Below are 26,051 nucleotides of genomic sequence, written 5' to 3' on the forward strand. Positions count from 1 at the left end.
AACATAAGATAAAAAATAGAATAGAAATTATAATAAATTAAGATTTAGAAATGTTAAATATATAAATATAAATGAATAAATAAAAATGAATAAAATAAATAGATAGTTAGAGCTTCCTCCCGGTCTTATTTTTAATCATGTTTTTTATTGTTTCCTTTTAGAAAAATGACTACAACAACCTAAACCATAACAAATAAAATAATAATAATTATTATTGTTATTATTATTATTAATAATAATAATAATAATAATAATAAATAAACAAATAAAATTAAAACAAATATGAATAAAATTGTACACATTTTACATGCAAATTATAATGATAATACATAAATATAAATAAAGAATAGATAAATAAATGAATGAAATAAATTCATACACCAGATTCTGAGCTTCCTCCCAGTCTGACCTGAAAGGAGAGACGGGTATGATTTCATGATTGTATGATAGCTCCAGCTGGAGGAGATCACTTTATATGAAAGTAACAAAAAGACGCATATTTACCCACACTCTGCTGTAAATTATCATTGGTATGTGACCTGCACCAGGTCGTGACTAATCAGTGATTCCCAGGGAGGAAAACCTTCTCCAACAGGCCTCTTTCTGCGTCATGTTGACACAACACAGCAGCCCGTCACTAATCTCCATCATACCTGACCCCCTCCATCGCCGGGTCAGACTTTAGGGTCATCACATGACCACGAACGAGGAGCTAACAATCACAGGGCCCTCTGATTTCTAGCTTTACGATTGGCTGAAAGATTGAAGCTGAAACGCTGGACACTCTTTGATAGGTTTAAGTCGCATCATGTGACGACAGAGTCCCATCTGGGATGGATACAAAAGGCAGGTGCGGTCGTCTGTGTCTATGTTTATAACAAATCCCTATGCTGCTTGTGAAGAGATTAAATGGACCTTTGCACGCCTTTCAATCCAGTTCACGACAAGAGCGACCTGTTTGTACACGCGGCCGCAACCTCCTGTCTTTTAATGAGCGAATAAACAAACCGGCAGACATAATAGTGCGGCGCTTTTGTCAAGGGAAAGGGCAGGGAGCTAGTTAAGGAAGGAGTCTGGCCCCACATGAAAAGAAACGGGGAGGAGAAGAGACGCCTGGGTGTTCCTCCAGCATTGTTCAGCCTTCTGCCTCTGAGGGACACCTGTCATTGGCTGGGCGGTTTACACAGGTGCCTTTAACCCCGCCTGATTTGTTGGCCTTGAAAGGAGGTTTCAGTCAACAGGTAGCGTGAAGGGAACAATAGTGACGATCCTGAAGGAGAGAGAGAGAGAGTGGGAGGAGGGTGGGATGGCGGAAAAAGAGAAATGGATTCTTTAGAAAGCACCTGAGGGTTTGTGTGAGATAATCTGTTTGCTTTTACCCACAATCCCACTTTTGTAGGGTGGAGGTGTTTTTTGGTGCCTCTCTCCAAGAAACTCCTCCTCCAAGTGGCCCGTGCGAATCCAATCATCCGTCTTTCAGCCCTCTCCGTTTCACCCTCTTCATAACCTCGGCCGTTCCCATGGTTACACCGGCGTACACCGAGTCTCTACGTATAACTGGAGGGCTGCGCAACCTCGTGGTCTCTCATGGCACGGGCGCTATGCCAAGAGCCAGCCTTAATGATGTGATACTGTTACACCAGCGCACCACACACCCTGGCCTCGAGAGCCGAGCGGCGAGGCTTGTTCCCACCACGTTGTTTGTGTTGACGTTTTCTATGCGTGTGTGTGTGTGTGGTCTTGCTGCCAGGGGGAATACCAAGTTCCCTCTCACCCTGAGTGGAATGTGGCAGGCGAGGCAGACCTGTGTGTGTGTGTGTGTGTGAGCGGGAGATCACCGTAGGAGGGGGAGGAACCGGTAAAGCCCACACGACTCAAAGAAAGAATCAAAATTTCAATAGTGACGCCATAAGTGCTATTTCTAAATCGGACAGCCTTAATATCATGTTATATTGGGTCGTACGCACATTAAAGGGATAGTTCGGGTGTTTTGAAGTGGGGTTGTATGAGGTATATCAGTTTACGTGTACGCTATATTTAGGATACTTTTGTTTACCTTACCGTGAGACAGCCCTTTCTGACGGGGAACTGAAGCGGTCGTATCCATCTATGCTCTCGCCAAAGCCACCAGACTCCATTGAAAAAACGTGTCATTTTACCTCGCAAAATGACACTTAAATATCAGTTTAAGTGTATGCTATATTTAGAATATCTTCGCCGGTTTACTTTGCCGTGAGACAACTATGTTTCCGCCGGTTATCTATGCTCTCGCCTAAGCAACCAGAATCCATTGAAAATAAACCCAAGTCATTTTACCTCGCAGAACACGGGGTTGCTGGTCTACCGCTGCCTCGATCAGTTGGTTTGGATAGTTTGGATTCACCAAAGTCACGCAATAGCACAAACAAACTTACACAAACATAGACTGTCTAGCCGTCTCACGGCGAGGTAAACCGACAAACTTATTCTAAATATAGCGTACACTTAAACTGATTTCGATTTTTTTAGGTGAGTCTTTCTTTTAGGTGTCTAAAATACGTTTTGCTGCCGGCCCCGTCCACAGCAGTACATTGCTTTTCATTCTATTCGGTAACTCCTGTCTGCTTCTCCAAGCCGGGGGCGTGCCGACCGTCATCTGCTGTAGGTAATACACTGACTATGGATAAGTACCTCATACAACCCCACTTCAAAACACCCGAACTATCCCTTTAAGTCGTACAAATAGAAAATCTTTCACCATTCAAATCCAAACGCCATCATGTTCATAATCAAGTTATTTCAGGGTTCCAATGTATATGATTTTTAATTCAATATGATGCATATAACCTAGTTTGGATTAATAAATACAGGTAATAAAAACAGGAAGTGTAGATAGTGATAGTTTTGAAAAATGTATATAAATGTAATGTGTAATGTAAAGACAGCTGCTGTCTCTAGTTTACATCCGGATAATTTGGTTTGCAAATAATCTCTAAACAAACTTAAAAATAGGATTGCATGTGTGCACCTGTTTCCACAGGTGGAAACCAGTTACTGTGAGCGACGGTGGTTTAATAAGCATCTCTATTTAGAGACGCTGACCTTTCAAAGCCTGAGAATGTCTCTCTCGTTTCCCTTCCGTCTTTTTAACTGTGGCCATGGTGATAAGGGCACAATGTGTGTGTTTTGTGTTTATCCACGTGCGTACGTCAATGTGTGCTAACGTAACGTGTGTGTTAGAAAACGCTGTTATTTCCTCTTCCCTACCAAACACTAACCAAATACGGGTAATTGAATCACAGTGTTTCCTCTTAGTGAGTGTGTGTGTGTTGACTTGCCTGTAAATGTGTTTGCAGAGCACTTAGAGGGAAGCTTTAAGCTCGCTTTGGAGGTTTGTTTTCAGTTGAAAAAGTGCATTTTTTAGTTTAATTAAGATATAATAACCTGGATGAAAGACTTAAAGCAAAGTATTTGTTCCTCGTGTGTAGCAGCCGGCACATAAATTGGTCCAGATGAGTCCAGATAGAAAGACATTATGTGACAGTGTCCGGGGGATCAGCTCGCTCCTTTATCTGTGTTTCCTTCTCACAGACTGGAATGTTAATGGTGGCTTTGTGATGGGTTCAGTTCCCCTCTCCTGTGACTGACAGGCTGACTGGCAGCTCTCAAAGACTCGTAATGGGAAAAGTAGAGACTTCAGTGTTTTTAAAAGAAAGAGCTTTTATTTGATTTGAAGCAGCCTCCGAGGTTAAATGAAAGTTCATGCGGTGCTTGTTCCATTAAAGGGTTTATGTAATGATTCTGTTTACAGGCTTGATACCAGCCGGTTGTGTGGTGCAAGTAAACATAGTTACCAGCAAGCAAATAACATGCTAATAGAAATTGCAGATAAAAGCTTTTAAGAAATACCGCTCCGTGATGTCTGGGTTGGTGTGTCAAGGCAACAAGACAATTCAAAGCACTTTACATAAAACATAAAACATTAAAAACATTTAGACGAAGTGCAAAAGAAACACATTATAAAAGATAAAATAAGATAAAAATAAGATGATATAGAATAAATAAAACAAACTGAATAAAAAAAATATAAAAAAGAGTCTACTCTATTTTTTTCTTTTTTACATCAGTGGTGAAGATTTGAATTTTTAATAGATAGATATTTCAATAACTTCCCAATTTGGGATCAATAAAGTACATCTACCCATCTATCTATAAGACGAAAACGCAGAGTATTTTGCCCAGTGTTGCCAGATTTGTCTGGTTTCCAATACTTTTGATTAAGTTGGGCTGGGAAAAATAGCGTTGGGCTGGTACAGGAAATCTGGGCTGCTTTTGTCAGCATTTAGCGGGTTTTGAAAATATTGTGCGAACAATTTGACCAAACAAGCTGTCATCTTAATGTCAAAAGCACAGATACAAAATTCAGTAAACTTCGTCGTGTCCACTCACTCATATTATTGACTCATTTAATTTGAGAAATATTTGATTGACCTGAGTTGTATTCAATCATCGTAAGGGATATAAGGGAGGACCTACTTATTTTGACGTCATCATCATTGACACTGACGTGGCAATTTGTGTATTTGGTTGTCTGACTGCACTCTTTGTGGGTTGCGATAGCCTGTTTATTTAACATTTTGTCTTTGGTTATTTGATGCAGATATGAAGCTTTGTATGCTTATGATGTGCTGTCTATTGCATATGTAATGGTTTTACAGTTTTATACGGGCTTCTGGCATTGTTATGATTTGGGCTGATTTTATTGAATTGGTGGGTTTTAAGTTGATTGGGCTGTAAATTGTCAATCGGATCTGCCAACGCTGATTTTGCCTCGAATCCACTCTCTACCAGTCGGCGCCTACGTCTCTCAGGCTATAGATAAACACAATAGAACCTGTTTTTCATAAAGCTTAAGGTCTGAACACTTCATCACACTGCCAGAACAACACGGCTCGCAAGTTGTTCTTTGGTATATAGATAAAAAAGCTGAGAGTCACACAGTCTGGAAGCATTTTGCAGAACTCTGTTGCAAATCTGTGGAAAAAGCCCAGTAAGTAGGTATGTACGCACTGTAGGAAAAAGTGCAATAATGTCAGGCTTTAAAGAACATCCATGACTGGTATTTTTAATATCAAACAGAGTACTGTATGTTCTACAGCCATGACCGGAGGGCCGACGCTAACAGCTAAATAAGCTAAAGCTTTACCCTCTCTGTGTTATTGTGGTATTTTAGGCCTGGAGGCTTCTTTTAGATGTAAGCAGTGATCTGTCGGGGCTTGCTGATATGTAGAGCTACCAAATGTCCCTGGAAACGTGCCGTTATTGAACAAAAAAGATCATAGGAGACTGTAGCAACGCTGCCAACCCTCTCTGTATATGACGGTAGAATGAAATGAGGGATTAAATGATGATTTAGCTCGAGCAATGTGAAAATAAACTAGCTTTAATCTGCTTAGTAAGCATTTTCCTCCCCATTAGTGGCTGTGAAATCAAATTACACAGCCTAATGGATGCACATATAATGCACATTATGCTACAGGGCTGCAATATCAAGATATTGTCATGTTTTTGTGCATTCAGTGTCTGAGGTATTGGCTGATTTGTCATTTTGCTGTCTCATAGGTTACCTGTCCAAAGTGTTGAGGAACTACACCGAGCAGGCCTGTGACGGAGACTTCCTGTCTGTTCGCTGCCCGCCCCGCACCACCATCACCGTCCAATCAGCTTTCTACGGAAAGAGAGGCGCCTCTGACCCCCAACGGTGCCCTCAGACCTACCAGGCCCTCCTCAGTTCTTATAACGCTCGGGAGGATGACCGGTATTGTTCTGTGTCCACCGCACTACAGGTAAATAACTGAGCTCAAACATTCATGATGGTGTTTTGTTTTGTTCCCTCCCCCAGTTCGTCCACTCCTCACCCTCCCTTGTGGGCAGCGGCTCCTCCTGGGAGAAAGCGTCCCGTAAAATGGTCAGATTGGCCAAGGGTTATATTTTGGAGGAGCACACTGATTATGTAATGCTTTGTGAGAACGTTTTCCGGCAAATTACACTCTCTAAAGAGGAAGCATGCTTGTTCCAATGACACAAAGGGATTTCATGGGGTCTTTGCCTCAGCATCCTCTCCTAAATTGTGATGCGGCTGGACTAGAACCCTCGCTTTGCAGCACCACTACAAACACACACAAACACATCCCGTTCAGCATTCATCGAGGTTGTTTGGTTTATTCTTATTCCCCCATGCCTTCTAGCGTCGAACACCCTCCGTTTCCATAATAGACAGGACAGCCATGAATGCACAGACACAGAGAGTGCATTGTCCTGAAGTGAGAGAATGACTGACTGCTGCGCCACCCACATTAGTAAAACCCTGAAGCATCTCATCCTCCGACCTGTTCATGACCCCTGGTGTGTTGGCATGTCTCCATATAAAACGCTTACTTCAAGGGTATCCCAATCTAATGGTTATTTACATTATCTGTTAATCTAATGATTCATTGTTTAATCTATAGTATGACATGTTCAGAAATAATCAGAATCAGCCTTTATCGGCCAGGTATGTGTGCACATACAAGGAATTTGTCTCTGGTTGTTTGCATTGCTCTCAATGTACTTAGACAGAAATAGACATAACAGCTAGGAACAAGGACAACAAAGCTGAACAAATAAAGGTAAAGAATAGACTGTTAAGTACAGGAGAATGTGGAAAAAGAGGTGCACATGTCGTAGGGCTGGGCGATAATTCAACATGATAATTTATCGTCTTTCAATGGAATCGTATCGTGATGAAATCATATATCAAGATATCGTGATACACAATAACGACGTCTAAATTGATAACAACAAGCACATACTAACTAAAATTTCTCAGAATATCTGAATCGTCAAGACTTCTGTTTATGGGAATAAGCAATTTTGAAACGGCTTTGTTCATTTTTTGCACTAAAGTTCTTCATTAAATGAGTATTTAACTAGTCATGTATTTAATTCACACAGGAATATACAAAAATAGGCTTTACCTTGTGGTCATTTCATATAGAGTACGTATTTATTTATTGAAAAATTATACTAATAATAATATAATAATTATAAAATGATAATCTATAATAGGAGCAGTGGATGTTTGAATGGATAAATAACATAAAAAGTAACCATTATCAGTTCCCAGAGGAAAAGATGACATTATCAGAAGTTCAAAAACCAAAGATTAACAATGATATAAAACAGAGAAAAACAGCAAATCCTTACACTTAAGAAGCTGTAACTAGCAAATATTTAGCATTTTTGCTTGATAGATGGCTTTAATGATCAATTGATTATAAAAACGGTTGCAGGTCGGGCTAGGCAATATATCGATATCGTGATATGAGAATAGATATAGTCTTAGATTTTGGATATCGTAATATGGCATATCACAATATCGATATTGAGGTATTTGGTAAAAATATCATGATATTTAATTATCTCCGTATGGCACCCGCCCTAGTTGCAGGTAGATTATCTGGCAATCAAGTAATTAGTTTATTGACTAATTCACTAATCCCAGTAATCCTCACATTGAAAATCTGGTAGCAGCATTCAGCCTTGTGGTACTTTTCTAATAGATTGTGAGTGTTTAGCCTTTTCCATCGTACTATAAGCATTTAATGACACATTTTTAATTTAAAATATTAGGCTAGCTTTATTCCATATTTTCATTTCTGTCAAAAAATCCCATAAAAAGTACCTGTATATGTAATTTGGTGTGTATTGGCGGGAAATCCCTTGTTTGCATTCCATGATCTATTGTAGTAAATGCTTCTCCTTTTATGTTAAATTCGGGGGAAAGCTCTGAGCAGAATCCATTGAGTCATTCCTCCAGCGAGTGGGATTTCAGGATGGGAGAAGGTATTGTGCTGGAATGTGCTCACCTGGGTCACAGCCGGCTAAAGATGATGAAACCAGAGAAGCAGAGGGATGCCAGGAAATGAGTGGAGTGGAGCTTTCTCTTTACCTGCTCCTCTCCTCCATATTCCCATGGCCATAAGCAGCCTGTTTGAAGTGGTTTTAGGTTTGCCCGCTGTTGGTCTCACCATCGTCGGCTTATTGTTCTCCCTCTAAACCTCTCTTTTGGTCTCCGTCACTCTTTCCTTCTTTAGAAAATGCTGGACGAGTGCCAGGACAGAAGGAGCTGTCAAGTCCTTGTCAACAGCCGCGTGTTTGGGACAGACCAGTGTCCTGGCAGCAGTAAATACCTCATTGTCTGGTACAAATGCAGACCTAGTAAGTCCCTCACCGCCTCCTATCTTCACAGTGACACACATTTCTCTTTCTCTCTCTCTCTGTGCTGGGACTCTTTCTCTCTTTTCTCACACACCTCCACATTCAGTCTGAAATACACCAGAGGTGGTGTCACTTCATGATGAAATCCTTGTCCACATTCTGCTTTAATTAACTGATCAAGTCCGCCCCGTAGCAGTTTATAACGTAGCAGATTATTATTAGAGCTAGGAGAAGTGTTGCTTTGTAGTGTACATCCTCCTTTCAATCAATGACCATCATGTGAATTGATTGACTTCCACTGAAATAACTGAAAAACTGTTAAATTAATCGCCAACGATTTTGATAATCAATCAATCGGTTTAAGTAATTTCTTAGATGAAAAGTCATAATTATCTGATTCCAGCTTCTTAAATGTGAATATTTTCTGGTTTCTTTACTTCTCTATGACAGTAAACTGAATATCTTTGAGTGGTGGACAAAACAAGACATTTGAGGACGTCATATTGGGCTTTGGGAAACACTGATCAACATTTTTCACCATTCTATAGACCAAACAACTAATCGATCAATCAAGAAAATAATCGATAGATTAATCAACAATGAAAATAATCGTTGGTTGGCATAATTCAATGTTTTTTCTTATTGCCCACAACTCCCATGAAAAGACCAAAACCAGCTGTTTGTCTCTCAATACAATTTGACTTTCCTTCCCTGTCTGTAGCACGCAGTTCTAAACCTATTGGTTCATACTGAAGATGTAAATCTTTAAAAAAATGGGAAATATAAATATAAATATAAAATTGCGCATATATCAAATATATGAATATACACTTTCAAAAAGGCTTAAAAAGATTAAAAAGTGATTTCTGCAGCAACAGCTGGGCACTGTAGTTTTTTGCAAATGATACTCACACTGGAGTAAATAGTGTATTTGCTGGGGACTATTTTCAGCCGTGGATTAATACACATTGGGTACGCTAATGAGTATTTATGGCACCAGGATGGTGTAGGTGGGATTGACTCAATAACTGCAGTGCCCATGTTTGTCGTAATGAAGGAACATATCACCCAGCGCAACAATGTGATGTGTTTTTCTGGGACAACAATGGAGGAATAAGATGCATCAGGTTTTAACGGCGCAGGAAATGCGTCATTCATTTCATGGGATTTGTTGGTAATAAGAAAAATAATAGAGTTTTGCCAACCATATCTTTTAAAATTGGCAACAGTATTTCAGTTTACTTGTCATTTGACCGATTTCGCCAATCATCTGGCTTTACTAAAACTTCTCCGCTGAATTAAGTATCTATCTGAGTCTTTCCTGCTGCTGCCATCTTCCCTACTTCATTTAAAAGAAAAAAAACGTCTTTGCGTGCCTCTCCCTTTATCCCTCTCCTTCCCTCTCCCTGTGAGCCAGGAAGCTAAGAGTATCACTCCAGAGGGGAGCCACAACAGAGCGGTAATCCCACCCAGATTCTGGTCTCCATTCACGGCTCAGTGCTGTGCTGAGCCGAGCCGCACTGAGCTGTGCAGCAGTTCACACCAGAGTGACCAGAAGTGGGCATTAATCCACTGATCCCCCCTGCCCTCCCCGATTCTCCTTTCTCCACCGGACCCCGGGGCCAATCAACAGCTCTTTGTTCACTGTCACTTAACCAATGACTTCTCAGGGGAAGAGAGAAAGGCCGCATGGGGTGTTAGTGAGGTGCAACGGGCAGGTGTCACTGCCTCTGAAAGGAGAGGTGGATGGAGGATGGAGGAAGTGAAGGAGAAAGGCAGGGCGAACAAGAGTGAATCCGTCACCAGGAGATATAACAAACAAGATCCTGCCCTCTTTTCTCCGCTCTCTTCTTTCTGCATTCCTGTTCCACTCCCCACATGGACTCTTGCTGTTGTGTTTTTATTTGCTGGCCAGTGGAGCTGCTCTGGCTGTCACAGGTCACTGTGGCTGGATGTGTGTGAGGAATGCCTCTGCGTGGCTCTACATGTCCACTGAGCAGCTACCTCTACCTCTGTTTCTGCCTGAATGAAGCCTTTTGTCAGTCCTCTGTCTTCTGTGCTTATTAAAAGAGAACCAACGGATAACGTAATGTCTTGTCGACAAGGCAAGACATGAAGTTAAAGGGATAGTTTGAGTGTTTTGAAGTGCTGTTGTATGAGGTACTTATCCATAATAGGTGTATTACTTACAGTAGATGACGGTCGGCACGCCCCCAGCATTGAGAAGCAGAAAGGAGGGGCGACAACGGAGAAAAGCTAAACAGTGCTGTGGACGGGGACGGCAAAAAAAATTATTTTAGCCACCTAAAAGAAAGGCTCACCTAAAAAAATTTATATTCGTTTAAGTGTAAGTGTTTAAGTGTCTATAGTTAGAATATTTTTTACAGCTTTATCTTTCCGTCAGACAGCCCTTTCCTTCTCCTTTCCGACGGGGAACTGAACTGAAATTGAAATATATCTATGGTCTCTCCAAAGCCAGCAGTTTCAGATGACAAAAACAGTGCAGATACGTTTCACTTTCAGTTCAGTTAGCTGTCGGAAAATATTCTAAATACAGTGTACACTTAAACAGATATCAATATTTTGAGGTGGGCCTTTCTTTTAGGTAGCTAAAATAAATGTTTCTGCCGTCCCCGTCCACAGCACTGTAATGCTTTGCTCCGATGCCGGTGCTCGTGTCCGTTTCTCCAACTTCAAAACACTCCAAACATCCCTTTAACTGCTCAAATATGTTGTTAATTATAGTGTTTTAGGGATCAAATCACATGGAAAGCTAATATTTTATCCATAAATGGAACTTTCATAAATTCAGAATCGCTTTATTTATCTATTCTATCCAGATCTATGAGCCTCAAATCACACCCTATGTCATTAGTTCAAACATGAGTTAGGATTTGTTTAAATTGAATACAAACCCTTTGGGAAGAAACTGGTCTTTTTTATTATTTGTAATTTGTATCCTCTCTCTCCCTCTTATCTCCAGACGAGTATAAGAGTAAGGTGGTCTGCGAGGAGGAGAGGATGAGGCTGAGCTGCAAACGGGGGATGCAGATCGCTGTTTACTCCGCCATGTTTGGCCGAACTCAACAGGGCACCCTGGAGTGTCCCCTTCACCACAGGAGGGCCCCGTCAGTAGGTGAGGCACCTTCTCACTCTCACACCTGGGGGGGTGGAGCAAAAGTGGAGATTTATCAAACATATCTTAAAGGGTAACTTCCGTATTTTTCAACCTGGACCCTATTTTCCCATGTTTTTGTGTCAAAGTGACATATGGGGACAACAATTTTGGAACTGGTCCAGTATTGAGAAAGAGCGCTGTAACCGGCATGGCAAAAACAAGCACTTTTAGTGGACGTAAATGAAGATGCCAGCTTGCCCCAATAGGATGACATTGCAGGGTGCTGTTTTGTAGTGACTTTCTCTTGAGAGGGTGGGCTAGGGCTGATAATCATATAGACATCAATACTGTTTGACATTATCATCATTCGCTCTATACATGGCATCAGTCTTGGGTGTCAGTGTGAGGTCAGGAGTGGAATTAGATCTCTTACATGAAGGCACAAGCTGGGAATGCAAATTGAGTCTGCGTGCGTTTGCATGATGTTAAAATGAGTCTCCTTGTCCTGCTAATGTTCTTATACATATTAATGATCTGGGAAAGTGGAACTGCAGGTCACTCTGGGCTTTGATTTGTTTCCTTTTTGCCAAGATTTGATTGAGTAAAACACACCAGGTGTCATTATGCATCCCGCAGATGGAAAACCTTTTTTTATTGATGCATTTTACACGTCAGGACTCGAGCACCTCTGAACCACAATTGCTGCTAGGCTCATAACTCCTGTTAAATCTCTCTGTTAATTTTCTTTGACTTGGGTGATATTGCCTTGAGATGCTGTTGTGGTTTGGTAGATTTTATAATTTCCTCCACCGCTTCTTTGCCCTGGAGGCTCTTGAGCAAACACCTGCCACACCCATCCTCGATGTTTCCACTGCGATCACCCATTACATAATTCAACTTTATTTTTTTAATACATTTTTTATTTAGTGCGAAGCGAACATAACAGGTGAGGCAAGACAAGACAAAAAACAGACAGTACATTGGGTAACATGATGGTAACAGCAGTAATAATCTGGGTTTGGTCCTTTGATTTGGGGTGTGTGTGTGTGTGTGGGTGAGAAGATGTACGTCTGTATAATTATGTGGTATCCACTGTTAGTGTGTGCGTGTGTGAGCGTGCGTGCAGGTGTGAGTGCAAAGGAGAAATTAGTGGTGTTGGTAATGGGGCAAGAGAGAGAAAGAGAGAGAGAAAAAAAAAAGAATAAATGAATAAATAAATAAAAATAAAGTAAAAAAAAAGTTAAAAAAAAAAATGTGGGGGAGGGAGTAAGGGAGGAAATAAATGACATTTTGGCAATTTTTTTTCCTTTTTACCTTATTTTTTAATTTATTTATTTTGTATTTTATTTTGTATTTAATAAATTAATTAATAAATTATTTAATTGATTAATTAATACGTTAATTCATAATAAAAATTAATTAATATGTAAATAATATTTTTTTATTTTATTTTACTTTCCCCTCCTGTGAGGGGATTGGTCATGCCTTCTTTAGCAGCATCCAGGTCACTGGGGAGGAAGCTGTCTGTAGGTGGGCATGCCCCATAGCCGGCTCCTCCATCCTGACCAGCCCCCAGACCCAGTGGGGGGGGAGCCTGTTCGTGAGGCGAGACAGTTTCTTTTAATGTATTTATTTACTCATTGATTTCATTTTTTTTGTTTTCCCTTTTGTCTTTTCTCTCCTTTCACCCCCCTTCCCTCCATTTTTCACTTATTTAAGGTATTACTGTAGGAATAGTAGAGCAGAGTGGCAAAAAAAAAATAGAGAGAAAAGTGGTGGTGATTATTATTTTTATGGTGATAATTTAATTTGAAGAAACATATCACCATTTAGCATTTCTCCATATTCTTATTATTATGAAAGCATGCTGAGATATATAAACCCACCGCTCAAGCTCAGCTAGACGCACACAAACATGCACTCCCATATTGCCAGGGGAATTGGGGTGGAATGTAGATCAGATGTCATCCAAAGAGTTTGGCCCGTAGAAAAGGGACAGTATTGAGTTCCCTCCAAGTATGTATGTGTGTGTGTGAGTGCATGGGATATCCAGATGTACCCTCGCTCTTGTTTAGGGGAATGTTAATGACTCTAAGCTTGGATCCATGACAAGTATTAGTAGAACTCATAGTAGCTACTGTTGTGGTGGTGGTGGCCCCGGCCTCTTCGCTGGGCAGCTCATTTACTCCTCTTTAACCTGCGCTGCCTTTGTTTCGTTAATGTATATAGAGGGAAATGTACACTGATGTTTGCGCTTGTAGATAAGTAGCCTGAGCAGGTGTAAGTTAACTGGTGTGTGTGTGTGTGTGTGTTTGCTTGAAACAGACTGAATAAAGTTGTGAAAGAAGGCGAAATATCATTCGCAGTGATTCACAGTTCAAACAATGCTCAGAGGTGACAGGACGAGGTCGAGAGACTGACACTGGCGTCAGTCACCGTGTAATCAGAGACGCATATAAGAATGGCATTGTGTGCGTCTGTGTGTGTGTTATTGTATACTATATGAGAATCGAGGGCTGCTTTGAAGCAACCTCAGCCGGTCCTCCGCGTGCAGGTGGACCAGGAATGTGCGACAGCTAGGTGAGACAGGGCTGGCCTGATATCTGGTTTCAGACTCTGGATTAAATACAGTAGCCGAGCTCCCCCAGCATTGATGGAAGACGGACTCTACTGTTACAGTTGCACAAAGGCCAGATTAGAGCAGAGGAGAGGTTGTGTTTACTGCCAAATCTCATGTTGTGTGTGTTCACATGAACTGTACACTTACGCCTTGTTGTTCCTGCTCATTATACAGCATGTTTTTCTATCTCTTATACACACACACATATGCGTATGCACACTCCAACCACCCACCAACACCTCCTCAGGCTGTTCCAGACAGCCCAGCGGAGCCGTAGTGGGATTTCCCCTGTCAGCCCCGTCTTTGATGTGGCTCCCATGTCACCAGGAGCAGGAAGTGAGGGTGTCTTTGAGTGACAGCTCAGACACACACAGTTGATTATTTTAAAACGCCCCTCTTTTCGCCCTCCCGTGCGAGGCGGTGTTGTGCCTCGCACGTGTGTGTGTGTGTGTGTGTATGTGTGTGTGCGTGTGTGTGTTGCTCTGCATGTCTTAATAATCTCGGGCTTGGCATTATGCGCAAGTTTGTTTTGTACCTATTTTGATTTTATGTCTCTTTAAATGTGTGTTTGAATGTGCCAACAAGGCAGGTTATAGTAATCTCCTAAACCGCACCGTCCTGGCAACCTCGCCGCTGCCTGAGGTGTGACATCAGCGGCTGCACCTGCCCAGGTGAACCGCGCATAGTGTTAGAAAGACATTACAGGAACTGCTTGTTCGCTATTTGTTTTCTATTTTCCCTGCAAACATTCTCATTACATCTTTTATTTCTGTTTTATCCTGAGACTAAGGTTGCAATTCAACACCAACCACCTGCCAAATAAAGGTAGATCTTTTTTTGCTGGTGACATTATCTGAAAAGCAAGCATCTTCTGGAGATCTTCAAACCGTATTTATTGTGAATTCTGCAGTCTATTGACCACCATAGAGAGGTGTAGAGAGCCGCTATCTGGTTGCTTGTTGAATCCAAGTATAACAGACAAATACAAGTGCATATACAGGCATGTGTGCACAAAAGTCCGACCTCTTTGATGTCGTCTGTTCCTTGGTTTTAGGGCGGGGTGGGAGTGGTGGAGTTGGACAGGTCTTGGCGGCGATGGAGAATCCTCAAAGCGAAGGGGCCTGCTTCAGCCCTCCTCTCTCATCTGCCCCATTACCATCACACACACCTCTTGACATCTAAATAGCCCCCCATGCTTGGCATGCAGGGTCTCAGACTGCTGCTTTTTTTTTTTTTTTTGAAGGCCACTGCGCTTTCACTTTTGAGTATGTGCTTCAGACAAGGCCCACAGCGAGATGTTTAAAACTGTAACGTACGGACCGGTCGGTTGGTGTCTCATATGATCATAGTAGCTTTTAAAAGCCGAGCACGCACAGCTGCAGGTCAAATTTAACACTCTGCTTTTAGAATTCTCTTCCAGTTGTTGCTCCGCTGTAACTCAATCTGCATTTCTCTCTGCATACAGAGCAGATCAGTAGCAGGATGTCGGTGTTGTTTTGGACTAGAGTAGATCAAAATAAGGCCGTCAAAGTTAACGCAATAATAACGCGTTAATGCAAGTTTGTTTTAATGCCACTAATTTCTTTAACGCATTAATGCAATCTATCGTTGGGAGGTCGTAGTGAAGCAGGAAGGAGGTTAAATAACGATCAAAATTTGCACTCAATTTTGGTGAGGAAAATCTGGCATGACCATTTTCAAAGAGGTCCCTTGACCTTTGACCTGAAGATATGTGAATTAAAATGGGTTCTATGGGTACCCACGAGTCTCTCCTTTACAGACATGCACACTTTATGATAATCACATGCACTTTGTGGCAAGTCATAGTCAAGTCAGCACACTGACACACTGACAGCTGCTGTTGCCTGTTGGGCTGCAGTTTGCCATGTTATGATTTGAGCATATGTTTTATACTAAATGCAGTACCTGTGAGGGTTTCTGGACAATATTTGTCATTGTTTTGTTTTGTTAATTGATTAACAGTAATAAATAAATACATAAATTTGCATAAAGCAAGCATATTTGTCCACTCCCATGTTGATAAGAGTATTAAATACTTGACAAATCTGCCTTTAAGGTACATTTTCAACAGATAAAAAATGTGCAATTAATTTTCGGTTAATCTCGATTGAATATTTTCATCGATTGACAGCCTTAGATAAAATACATGTCCTATAGTCCAGCTAACATTACAGTATATTCTGGCTACCAAGAACGTCATCCTGCATCTAGGTTCAAGCAAGGTTTAGGACAAAGGGTCACCACTGATTGGAATTCAGATGTGGTGTTTGAATATATGAGGTAACATGTTGTCAGTGATAATGCATATGGTTGACTGTTTTCGTACCACGCGCCTCTGACTCGAGAAATAACTTGCTATCAACTTACAAACACAGCTGAGGAGAACTCTCTGCAGGTGTGTGTGCAAGTGTGTCTGTGTTGAATTCACTGTGCTATGATAAAATTAAAGGGGAACACCATCTAAATTAAGAATTCCAATATGTTATTTACATGGCCTAGTTAAGTTCAATCAGTATGTGTGAACATGAGCTGCTCTCTCTCAAAGCCAGAAACCAGAGAAGTAAGTCTCCAACTTGTGATGTCGTAGAGTATAAAGTCTGGAGCTTCTCCATAGAAAGTGAATGGGAGGAGAATGTTTATTTTCTTTTTTCTACTCAAATGAGCTTTATTCTATTGTAGCGTTGTCAGTTATGAAACAGAAAATTTACCCAAAAACTCCTTTTTGCTCTCAGTGTCATCTATAACATATCACCCTATTCATTATCCATAGAGCAGTTCCACACTTTACACCCTATGATATCACAAGTTTGAGTTTTAGCACTCTAGTTTTTGAATTTGGGAGAGCTGTTCATGTTTGATATTATTATTTAGACTGTCTTAGACCATAGGAATAACATCTATGAATTTTGAAAATGGGCGTAGTTCCCCTTTAAATCCTGCTGAAGTAAACAGACCTTTAACAGTAAATGTGTGCGTGGGAGTCGAGCGGTCTCAAATTCATTAATGGTATTCACATAAATCTCTTGGCGTGTGCAGGTCACTTCGCCCTATCACATCATCTGAAAGTCACTTTTCCATCATACAAAGACCTCTAATCCCACAACAATGACTTAAGCCTCCCTATCAAATGATACGGATCTCAGGTGAGTCAGAGGAGAAGAGGAGATGAGTGCTTTTTTTTTTTGTCCGCCCGTCGTCTTGGAAATTCCAGGAAAGGTGTGCGTGGGTGGGAAAACCTGGAGGATTGTTATGGAGCAAGAATGTTCTGCCTGTGTTTATCTATGTGTGGGTGGTTGTGTGTCTGGATCTGTACATGCTCAGAGGCGTGTTCTGTATTGTTTTGTTTGGTGTGTTTTTAGCATTATACTGCACCCACAATACACCCCATAGCGAAGTGAAACTCAACTTTGTAAAATGATGCCGTCATGTTAAAATAATCTTGTGAAAGTGGGAAAACTGGACATAAGCCAAGATTGATGCTGGTTTCAAGTAAGCAGAAAGTTAGATGTGTGACAGATGAGTGATTTGGCTGCTGGTACAGGGCAGCGTATCAACACATACGCCTCAAAAGCATGCAAGACGTTAGCGGAAGGTTTCTCATTTTAGCAGGTGTCAGTAACTTTAAGACGCTGTAGGTAATCAACCGTGGGTCCTTTAAAGAACCTGCCTTCTTATTTGTCGTTCTCTGTACGCGTTACCCGCTGTGATCAGTCATGAGTGTGAATAAATGTGTGTGCTTGTCCAGGAAACTCCTCCCTTTCCTTCACTCACTGCTTCTCCCGACTGTAGACCTTCTCTTCTGAACCATAGGCCCGTCCTTGTTGGGCGTGTAGAGGCTTGGAGGTGGTTGGGGGTAAAGGTTAGAGGTATCAGGGGTTATATTCATGCCGCTATGTGTGTGTGTGTGTGTGTGAGAGAGAGAGAGAGGACTGTTGCATGCTTGTCTGTCTGTATTAAAGCCGCTAATGAGAGCCAGAGGAGGTCAGACCCTGAGGAATGCTCTTTTAAACTGCATAGAAATGTATGTGTGTGTGTGTGTGTGTGTGTGCACATATAAGAGAGCCAGTGGACAAAGAATAAATGTGTGTGTGCGTCTCCATCCTCTTGTCTCTAGAAGACTTTATCTGTCTGTCTAAACCCCCCACCACCACCACCACCACCACCACCACCCGTTCCTCCGTGGGCCCCCGGCTCAACTAATCACCCAGACAGGGAATCAAAGCTGCAGCTAATGGGGGCCTGTCTGTCAGTGGACGTCCTCGTCACAGAGGAAAGTTCTCAGCGTGGCACACCGGATCAGACGAGTGAGCCCTCTGGGAAGGAAGGAAAAGAGAGAGAGAGGGAGGGCAAATTAAAGCACATCAGGCGGACCAGGAGGTCATCGTGATGCAGCATCTGCACATAGACGCTCATATATATGACAACGGTAATGATAGAAAAATAGAAGAATAAAGGATTTTTTTTGTCAGGAGTACACTGCGATCAGTCTGGCGACCTGTCCAGGATGTACCGCCCATTGTCAGCTGGGATCGGCTCCAGCCCCTCCGCGACCCTGAATAGGATAAGAGGTTACAGATAATGGATGGATGGATAATGAGTACGCTTCCAACTTTTAACTGTGGCAAATCTAGCATTGGTTGATTGGCTGAATGTTCATTTCTGTTGATTTGAAACAGGCAGTTGTATCTCAATTAAAGCTGCGATGATTAGTAAGTGATTTTTCAAACAAAAATGCCAACTATTTGCAGGTTTAGCTCATCAAATGTGAGTATTTGTATGTTTTTATGCCTCCGCGCCGGCAACAGCCGTAGGTGGAGGCGTTATGTTTTCGGCTTGTCCGTCCGTCCCGTTCTCGTGAATGTGATATCTCAGGAATGCCTGGAGGGAATCTCTTCAAATTTGGCACAAACATCCACCTGAAGTTAAGAATGAACTGATTAAATTTTGGTGGTCAAAGGTCACTGTGAGCTCACAAAACATGTTTTTGGTCATTACTCAAGAATTCATTTGCTAATTAAGACAAATTCACACAAATGTCTAATAAGATAAAATGATGTAACTGATGTAGGCACGTTTCAGACTTGTTTCTACTGCACTAAACAAACAAGAGGAGAGGTGTGTCTGTAAAATAACAGTATTCATTACTTTGGAGACAAGCAGTTGCCAACAATATCTCCATATTGCTCTTCAACATACGTTTCCTGAAATCAATCAAGACTTTTGAATGATAGAATTTTCCTCATCAGTCGCTCTCAGTAAATCCTGTTGTGTTTTCAGTGACAGTGGGAACGGTCTAACCTTTTGAGGTGTCTGACCGGTTATCCAGTTACACTCACTGGTTCCCACAGGCTTCCCACCTCACTACATCCTAGTTGGGGATTCCAGTGTGTCGGCTCCAGCTGGGGAGTGTCCGGTTGCCCCTTCGAACCGCGTCCGAGTGGACAGACGTTGATTCAGGAGCTTCAGGAGCTTTCTACACTTGGCTACAAACCCAATCACTTACCCCTTGATTATGATTGTTGTAATCCATTAAGACGGGACGGCACAGTTATGGTCCATTTAGTGAATTCCCAATGTTGAAACTGTGCATGACCACTGCATCGCCCTCTTTCACTTCCTCACTGGGACATTTGACCTTTGACCTGTGCCATAACTCATTGTGGCCTGTTGACGTGTGATCAGAGCCTTAACCAGCCCGTTCTCTCTACCTGTCTGATCTTTGGGGCCCACCGGGGCAGACAGTGCGAGGGTTCAGTGTCCACTTTCAAAGGCTCGTCTCCTTGTGTTGTTTTTAGGGGTTAGATGGACCGTGGGGGCCTGTGGGAGGCAACCGTGTGGAACCCCGGCTCATCCACGTTCCCACAAGACTCTAGACTTTATTAGCGCTCCTCACGCCTCAGTTTGGGGTGTCGCTAAAGTTCATGAGGTGGAACATAAAGTGCTGTTCCCACTAGAGTTAGTCAGGTCCATTGCATCCACAACTTTTGTGTCTTTATAAACACTTTATTAGATTGACTGATTTTTTGACTCTGTGATGATTTATCCACCAGACCCCTCTGCCAATGTAGTTGAAATCAAATCTTATTCTCTAGATAATTAATTGTGATTATTATTGTAGCCATTTTACCCACAATCCTCTGCTTTCCAAACAGATTGTTTTGCCTAGCAATATGTACCATGGTCTGTCTCTTGCTGTCTTTAAAACAGAGCTGAAATGACTGGTCGATTATTGATTATTTATGTATCACCAGTAGGGCTGCATCTAACGATTATTTGCACTGTCGATTAATCTGTTGATTATTTTCTCAATTAATCGATTAGTTATTTGGTCTATTAAATGTAAGAAAATGGTGAAAAATGTCTATCGGTGTTTCTCAAAGCCCAAGATGACGTCCTCAAATGTCTTGTTTTGTCCATAACTCAAAGATATTCAATTTACTGTCATAGAGGAGTAAAGAAACCAGAAAATATTCAGATTTAAGAAGCTGGAATCAGAGAATTGGGATTTATTTTTCTTTAAAAAAACCTCAAATTGATTAATCAATTATCAAAATAGTTGGCGATTAATTTAGTAGTTGACAACTAATTGATTACTCGATTAATCGTTGCAACTCTAATCGCCAGAAAATTCACCAACAACAGTTTTGTTAACCGATTTAATCGGTTAGTGCCACAAAATTGCTGGTTCCAGCTTCTCAAAAGTTTAGATTTGCTGCTTTTCTCTGTTTGATATGACTAAGAACTGAATATCTTTTGGGTTGTGTCTCTAGATCGGACACTACTCACCTTTTTCACTATTTTTTGATGATTTCCAAACCAAATAATGAATCAATTAATCAAGAGAACAATGACCAGATGAACTGATGATGAATATAACCGTTTCATTGTAGCCCTACTTTAAAACATGGGCGTGTAAACCTGACTTCATATGAGCTCTAAAGAGTACAGCGGGTCAGCAGCTCATCTCCTGTAGTCCTGTTGTTAATGTGAGAGAGGAAGGAAGTGGGAGCGGGAAACGGAAAGAGAAGAGACTCATCTGTCCGGTTCTGGCGGGTGTTTAGCGATGATGTATGAGAGCCACGTCCACTACTCTGACTGGTTTCCACACACACACACACACAAAGACACACATGTTGGATCAGGTATCCTTTAGACAATGTGAGGCCCCAGTAAGGTCTCTGTATGTGGGTCTGATGAGGCTCCACCATGGGAGCTGAGGAGGCCTTTATGGGAAGGAGTGTGAGAGATGTCCTCTTGCTCTCTCCACAGTGTGTGTGTGTGCGTGTCCACCTCTGTTGTAGCTGACGGAGACTCATGTAGTTCCTTTTGTGCCTGAAGTGCTACTTGTCCATCAGACACTCTACAGCGAGGTAGTGAGAGACTCAAAGCTTTAATAAGAATATGAAGTTATGTAGACTCTGTTTCTGGCAAAGCACTCTAAGTGAAAGACAGATGTTCTGTGTGTGAGGACGTGTGATTAGCAGGTTTTCTTTCTGCCTTGTTGATAAATGATCTTTTACGTATAACTTTTAGACTAACTCTGGCTCATTTATATTTTATCCGTTGATCAATGAGCTCTGTTCTTTTCAAAATAGCTAATAAAATGATGTGAAAATATGGAAAACTCTTTATTGCACAAGTCCTGTAATAATTCTTAATAGTTTCCCAGGAGAACTAATTATAGGGAACATAGTAGTACATGTAGTGACTCCTTTATTTGAGGTTTTAAGAAATAAATAATATAGTAATTATATAGTTGGGTGAGTTTATAAGCAGTCGTTGATTTATAGAGACATTTCCTTCAATGAACCGCTAAAATCTTAATGACTGGAAAAACTCAGACTCATTCAAACCATTTTTTTCTTTTTGTAGGAAACTTTTTTTTTTAATTTTGCCTGTACTTTACAACTCAGAAAGACAATACTGTATTTACATTACTGCATGTTAACCTGACCTGCGTAAAATAATTTGGTAGAAGAAGGTTTTGATTTTATGGCTAAAACTATCAATTATTTTCATTGTTGATTAATTTGCAGATTATTTTATAGACCAATTTATTAATATTTTGGTCTAGGATAGAAAATAAGTTGCCTAAATTGACATATTCATATTGCTTCATTCAGTCATTTCACTAGAAGTCTAAGAAAAGAGGAGCTGAAACGGGTGTACTTTGGCTTAGAAAATGACTCAAACCATCCACATTATTTGCCAATTATTTTTCCGTTGATTGACTAATTGATTGTTTTGTCTATGACAGAAAATAATGATTAAAATCCCATCATACAGCAATTCCCTAGAGCCTAAATTGGCATATTCTTATTGCTTGTTTTGTCTGACAAACTTTTTACTAGAATAAACTAAGAAAGCCAACTAATATTCACATTTGAGGAGCTGAAAGCAGTGTATTTTAGGCTCAGAAAATGACTTAAACAATCCAAATTATTTGCCAATATTTTTTTGTTGATTGACTAAATAAATGAGTCAACTAATCATGTCAGATCTACTCCAATTTCCCTTTTAATTAGTACTAAATTCAGCCTTTTCTAGACACCTTCATAAGAAATGAGTCCCTTTCTAGGAGTTGATATTCCTATGAACCATAAAAAAGTGTTATCAGATATAGAAGCAATGGTGACCCCTATTATAATTAATAACTAGGTCAACTGTATTACTTTTCATCAGTCTGGATGTCTAATAATAATTCAATACTTCCTCCTCTCCGTGTTTCTGTCAGACTGCCAGTCGTCTGTGGCTCTGCAGGTTCTGACCGCCCGCTGTCAGGGGAAGAAAAGCTGCACGGTTCGAGCCTCCACCAGAGACTTTGGAGACCCGTGTTACTCCGGCACTAGGAAGTACCTCAGTGTCATCTACACCTGTGGTGAGTCCCCATAAATAAAGCATACTCCTTCACTGAGGGCTTCAATTTCCTACCAGCAGGGGGCGACGTCCACTCACTGATCCGCTTGACTTGAGTCTTGTCTATGAAGGTTTAGCTCTGTGCTTCAGAATTACCAGCTCTCTGTGAGACTCAGAGGAGGATTATGTGTCTTTTCAAGGTGATGATGATGCTGTTGGGTGCACACTTATATGGATCTCTCCACCAGTGGACCATAAAGAGCCATATAGGACTGGTTCCTCTAACTCTGTGGTACCTTCAGTGGATTTTATTAAAACACCGAGTGTCATAATCACTTTTTAGACTCTAAATAGTTTCTAAATGAATGTTTGAAGCAGTTGCTTTAGTTAGACGGAGCTCAAATATGAAGTTCAAAGCTTCTAAACTTTCCATGTTCAAGTCACACCTCCAAAGATTCAGTTACGGAAAACAACTTTGGCGCTGTATCTTCTGTTTTGACTTTTCTGTCTTCCTTTTTATCTGTTCCCCACCCCGGGGCTAATCCTGACCTGTCAAAGCTGTAATTCATTAACCGCACACTTGGAGACACACTGACAGACACACACACACGCTATCCAGACGCCTACAGCACCAGGAATTGATCAATCAGCACCACCAAGGCCTGGAGCCTCTCATATCATAACCACCAAAATCACTGGCACAGAGATCCAGATCCAGACTAGGACGACTCTTACTGCTTGGCGTGTCAATGTGATTTTTAAGTTTAATCAAATCATGTGTGTGTGTAGTAGCATTTTCTGCTCTCTTTCAATGCTTGGATTTGCACATGGACTGAGTTATAAAGCTGAAGTTCTGGTCATGCTCTATGGTTAGTTTATTATCTTGTTTTGAAGATTCACCACCCAAATTCTGTGTTTTGTCGTCCAAGAGTCCATCCATCCTTTATCTCAGCGCAGACAAGAACACACAGACCATTCAGCAGTGTTTATGGAGTCGTTTGGCTCCGACTGACCTCCCTTATCTGTCTAACTGATAACACGACGCACTCTCCTAACAGCTCTGGTGCTGAGTTGTGTCGGTAAATGTGTGAGGTATGTAGGGGATGTGGGATGGTGTAAATGTTCAACGACGTGCTGCCTGTGAGGGGGTAGGAGGTGGTGGGTTTCCTGCGCTGCGGCCGCAGTGGAGGGCTGAACGTGAGTAAATCAGTCTAGCGGCTGCAGACATGAAGTCACTGGTCGCTCCAGGCTCCAGCAAAGTGGTAATTTCGGGGGGATCCTCTTTCATTGGTGGTCGAGTGTGTGCAGGATTGACCCCATTTGTTGTCGGAGCAGGGGACGGAGGATGTCTGTCTGCACATGATTGGTTGCATTTGTGTGTGTAAGTGTGTGTGTTGGTGTGTAAATTTTTTTCCAACTGAAAAAGTGGTACTTACACAAAGTGATTGATAGCACAAGATTTATGGACTAATTTATCTTTAAGAGGTTTTTTAGAGTATGGATTTTTATGAAAATATGATTTTGTTTTGTTCTAAAATACATGAAGTGAACTTTGAGTGTGAATATGCAGCAAGGTTGCACAAAAAGGCAAATGAATGACACAATAATGCGCAAGGCAAAAGGGCGCAATAATTGAATACGTTCTTGTGTTTGGCGTGTCATTTCTACGCCATGTAGTCTGTACTGACTGCAATGTAAACACATCCGTATAAATGTGCTACGCTCAAAGCTAGTGACGTAGAATAAAAATTAGAAAGACCGTATATGGTGGGAGGGAGGGAAGGTGGATGAGACCAACAAAGAAACAACTTTCCACCAGGAGACCGGTGTTTTGTTTTGTAAATTACATTTGTGACGTTTGTGACGTGTTTTCCGTAATTATGTTACTTTGTTTCTGTAAGTATTTTACTTAGTTTACGTACTTATTTTAAGGTCAACCTTTTAAGGTCAATGTTTTACCTAACTAAGCTAAAATGCATGACACGAAATGTCCTTGTAATGTGCTATTTATACGCCTTCCCGTGAGATTGGATTGTGTGTTTCTGTACCACTAAACTGGAAGCATGCACCACGCTCCCTGAAGGAGGTGTTAGCCCACTTACAATCTTTACTGTCCCTGTCTAAGTGCTGTTTTAGGGGCTTTTGCAGCAAGCTGAGAATAAATAATTTAGGAAACAGCATTTTATGAGTGTGAATGTGTGCATTAGTATTTTATGTCTGGATGTACTGCACACACACACACACACACACACACACACACACACACACACACACACACACACACACACACACACACACACACACGGAGGCATGACTACATGTTTAATTCACATTACGGTCTCGCTATCGGCCTCGGTTTGCCTGTGATTTATAAAGCCGTCAACTCTCCGAGCTCCGGCTTCTTCCTCACACAGCCCCAGGGGTGGACTTGCTCCTGAGCAATAACACAGCAGCAAATGGCCCGGAACCTGCCATCAGTCTCCCAGCAGATCACACACACTCCGCACAGCCGCCACTGTCAGGCTTCATTTCCATCTACTCCCCCTGGAGGAAGACCCTATGGTTTGTTTGTTTGTTGGTCGAAAGAAAGTACTTCAGCCAGGAGGAGTCTGATTAAACACAGCTCTAAATACTTGACGTCTCTGTATTTTAACAAGATCACGTTTGCAGCAACGAGCTCTGTCTTGCAAATTATTTATAGCCCAAACTTGGACCCTCGGTGCGTCTGTTGGAGATTGATGAATGAGTGTGCTCGGGGCACTTTTCTTCAAAAAGCAAGCTTCCAGTATGGCCCCTTTTGAAGTTTCTTTCTTGTAATGCTGTGTTGGTTGTCAGGGTTTGACCTACAGTACGCCTGCAGGAAGCTGCAGGAATGAAAATGTATCCATCTGTATGTTTGATAAAAAAAAAAAAGTCCAGTTCTGGCTGTATGTAAGCGTGTCTTTGTCATGCGTCATGTGTAGGAAGCATCCTATTTATACAGCTTGCTCAACCAGACCTCTGAGGCCTGTCCTGCATCCCCGCAGCATCCTCCTTCCTCTGAAGAGATGCAGCCTGAGGGCTTCTGTATGTGTGTCTTTGTACCATAAAGCACAGCGATAACTTTAAACGTCATTCAACAAAATGTGATTTATGGACGTCCACGCTGATCAAATCATATCCAGAAGAATCTCTCTCTCTCTTTCCTTCTCCTCCTCC

At 41.5% G+C, this 26,051-nt stretch overlaps 1 protein-coding gene across 1 annotated transcript in view; it reads left to right on the forward strand.

Moving 5' to 3' along the window:
• eva1aa (eva-1 homolog A, regulator of programmed cell death a) overlaps positions 1-26,051 on the forward strand; it is an 86,521-nt gene that overhangs the window by 18,280 nt on the left and 42,190 nt on the right. Inside the window, exons 2-5 of the mRNA XM_074615165.1 lie at positions 5,602-5,825; positions 8,115-8,238; positions 11,222-11,374; positions 22,732-22,875. Coding sequence (XP_074471266.1) covers positions 5,602-5,825; positions 8,115-8,238; positions 11,222-11,374; positions 22,732-22,875 — 645 coding nt within the window. The remainder of the gene's footprint in view (positions 1-5,601; positions 5,826-8,114; positions 8,239-11,221; positions 11,375-22,731; positions 22,876-26,051) is intronic.

The sequence above is a fragment of the Sebastes fasciatus genome, chromosome 18 (genome assembly GCF_043250625.1).
Source record: "Sebastes fasciatus isolate fSebFas1 chromosome 18, fSebFas1.pri, whole genome shotgun sequence".
In the NCBI taxonomy this organism is placed as follows: domain Eukaryota; kingdom Metazoa; phylum Chordata; class Actinopteri; order Perciformes; family Sebastidae; genus Sebastes; species Sebastes fasciatus.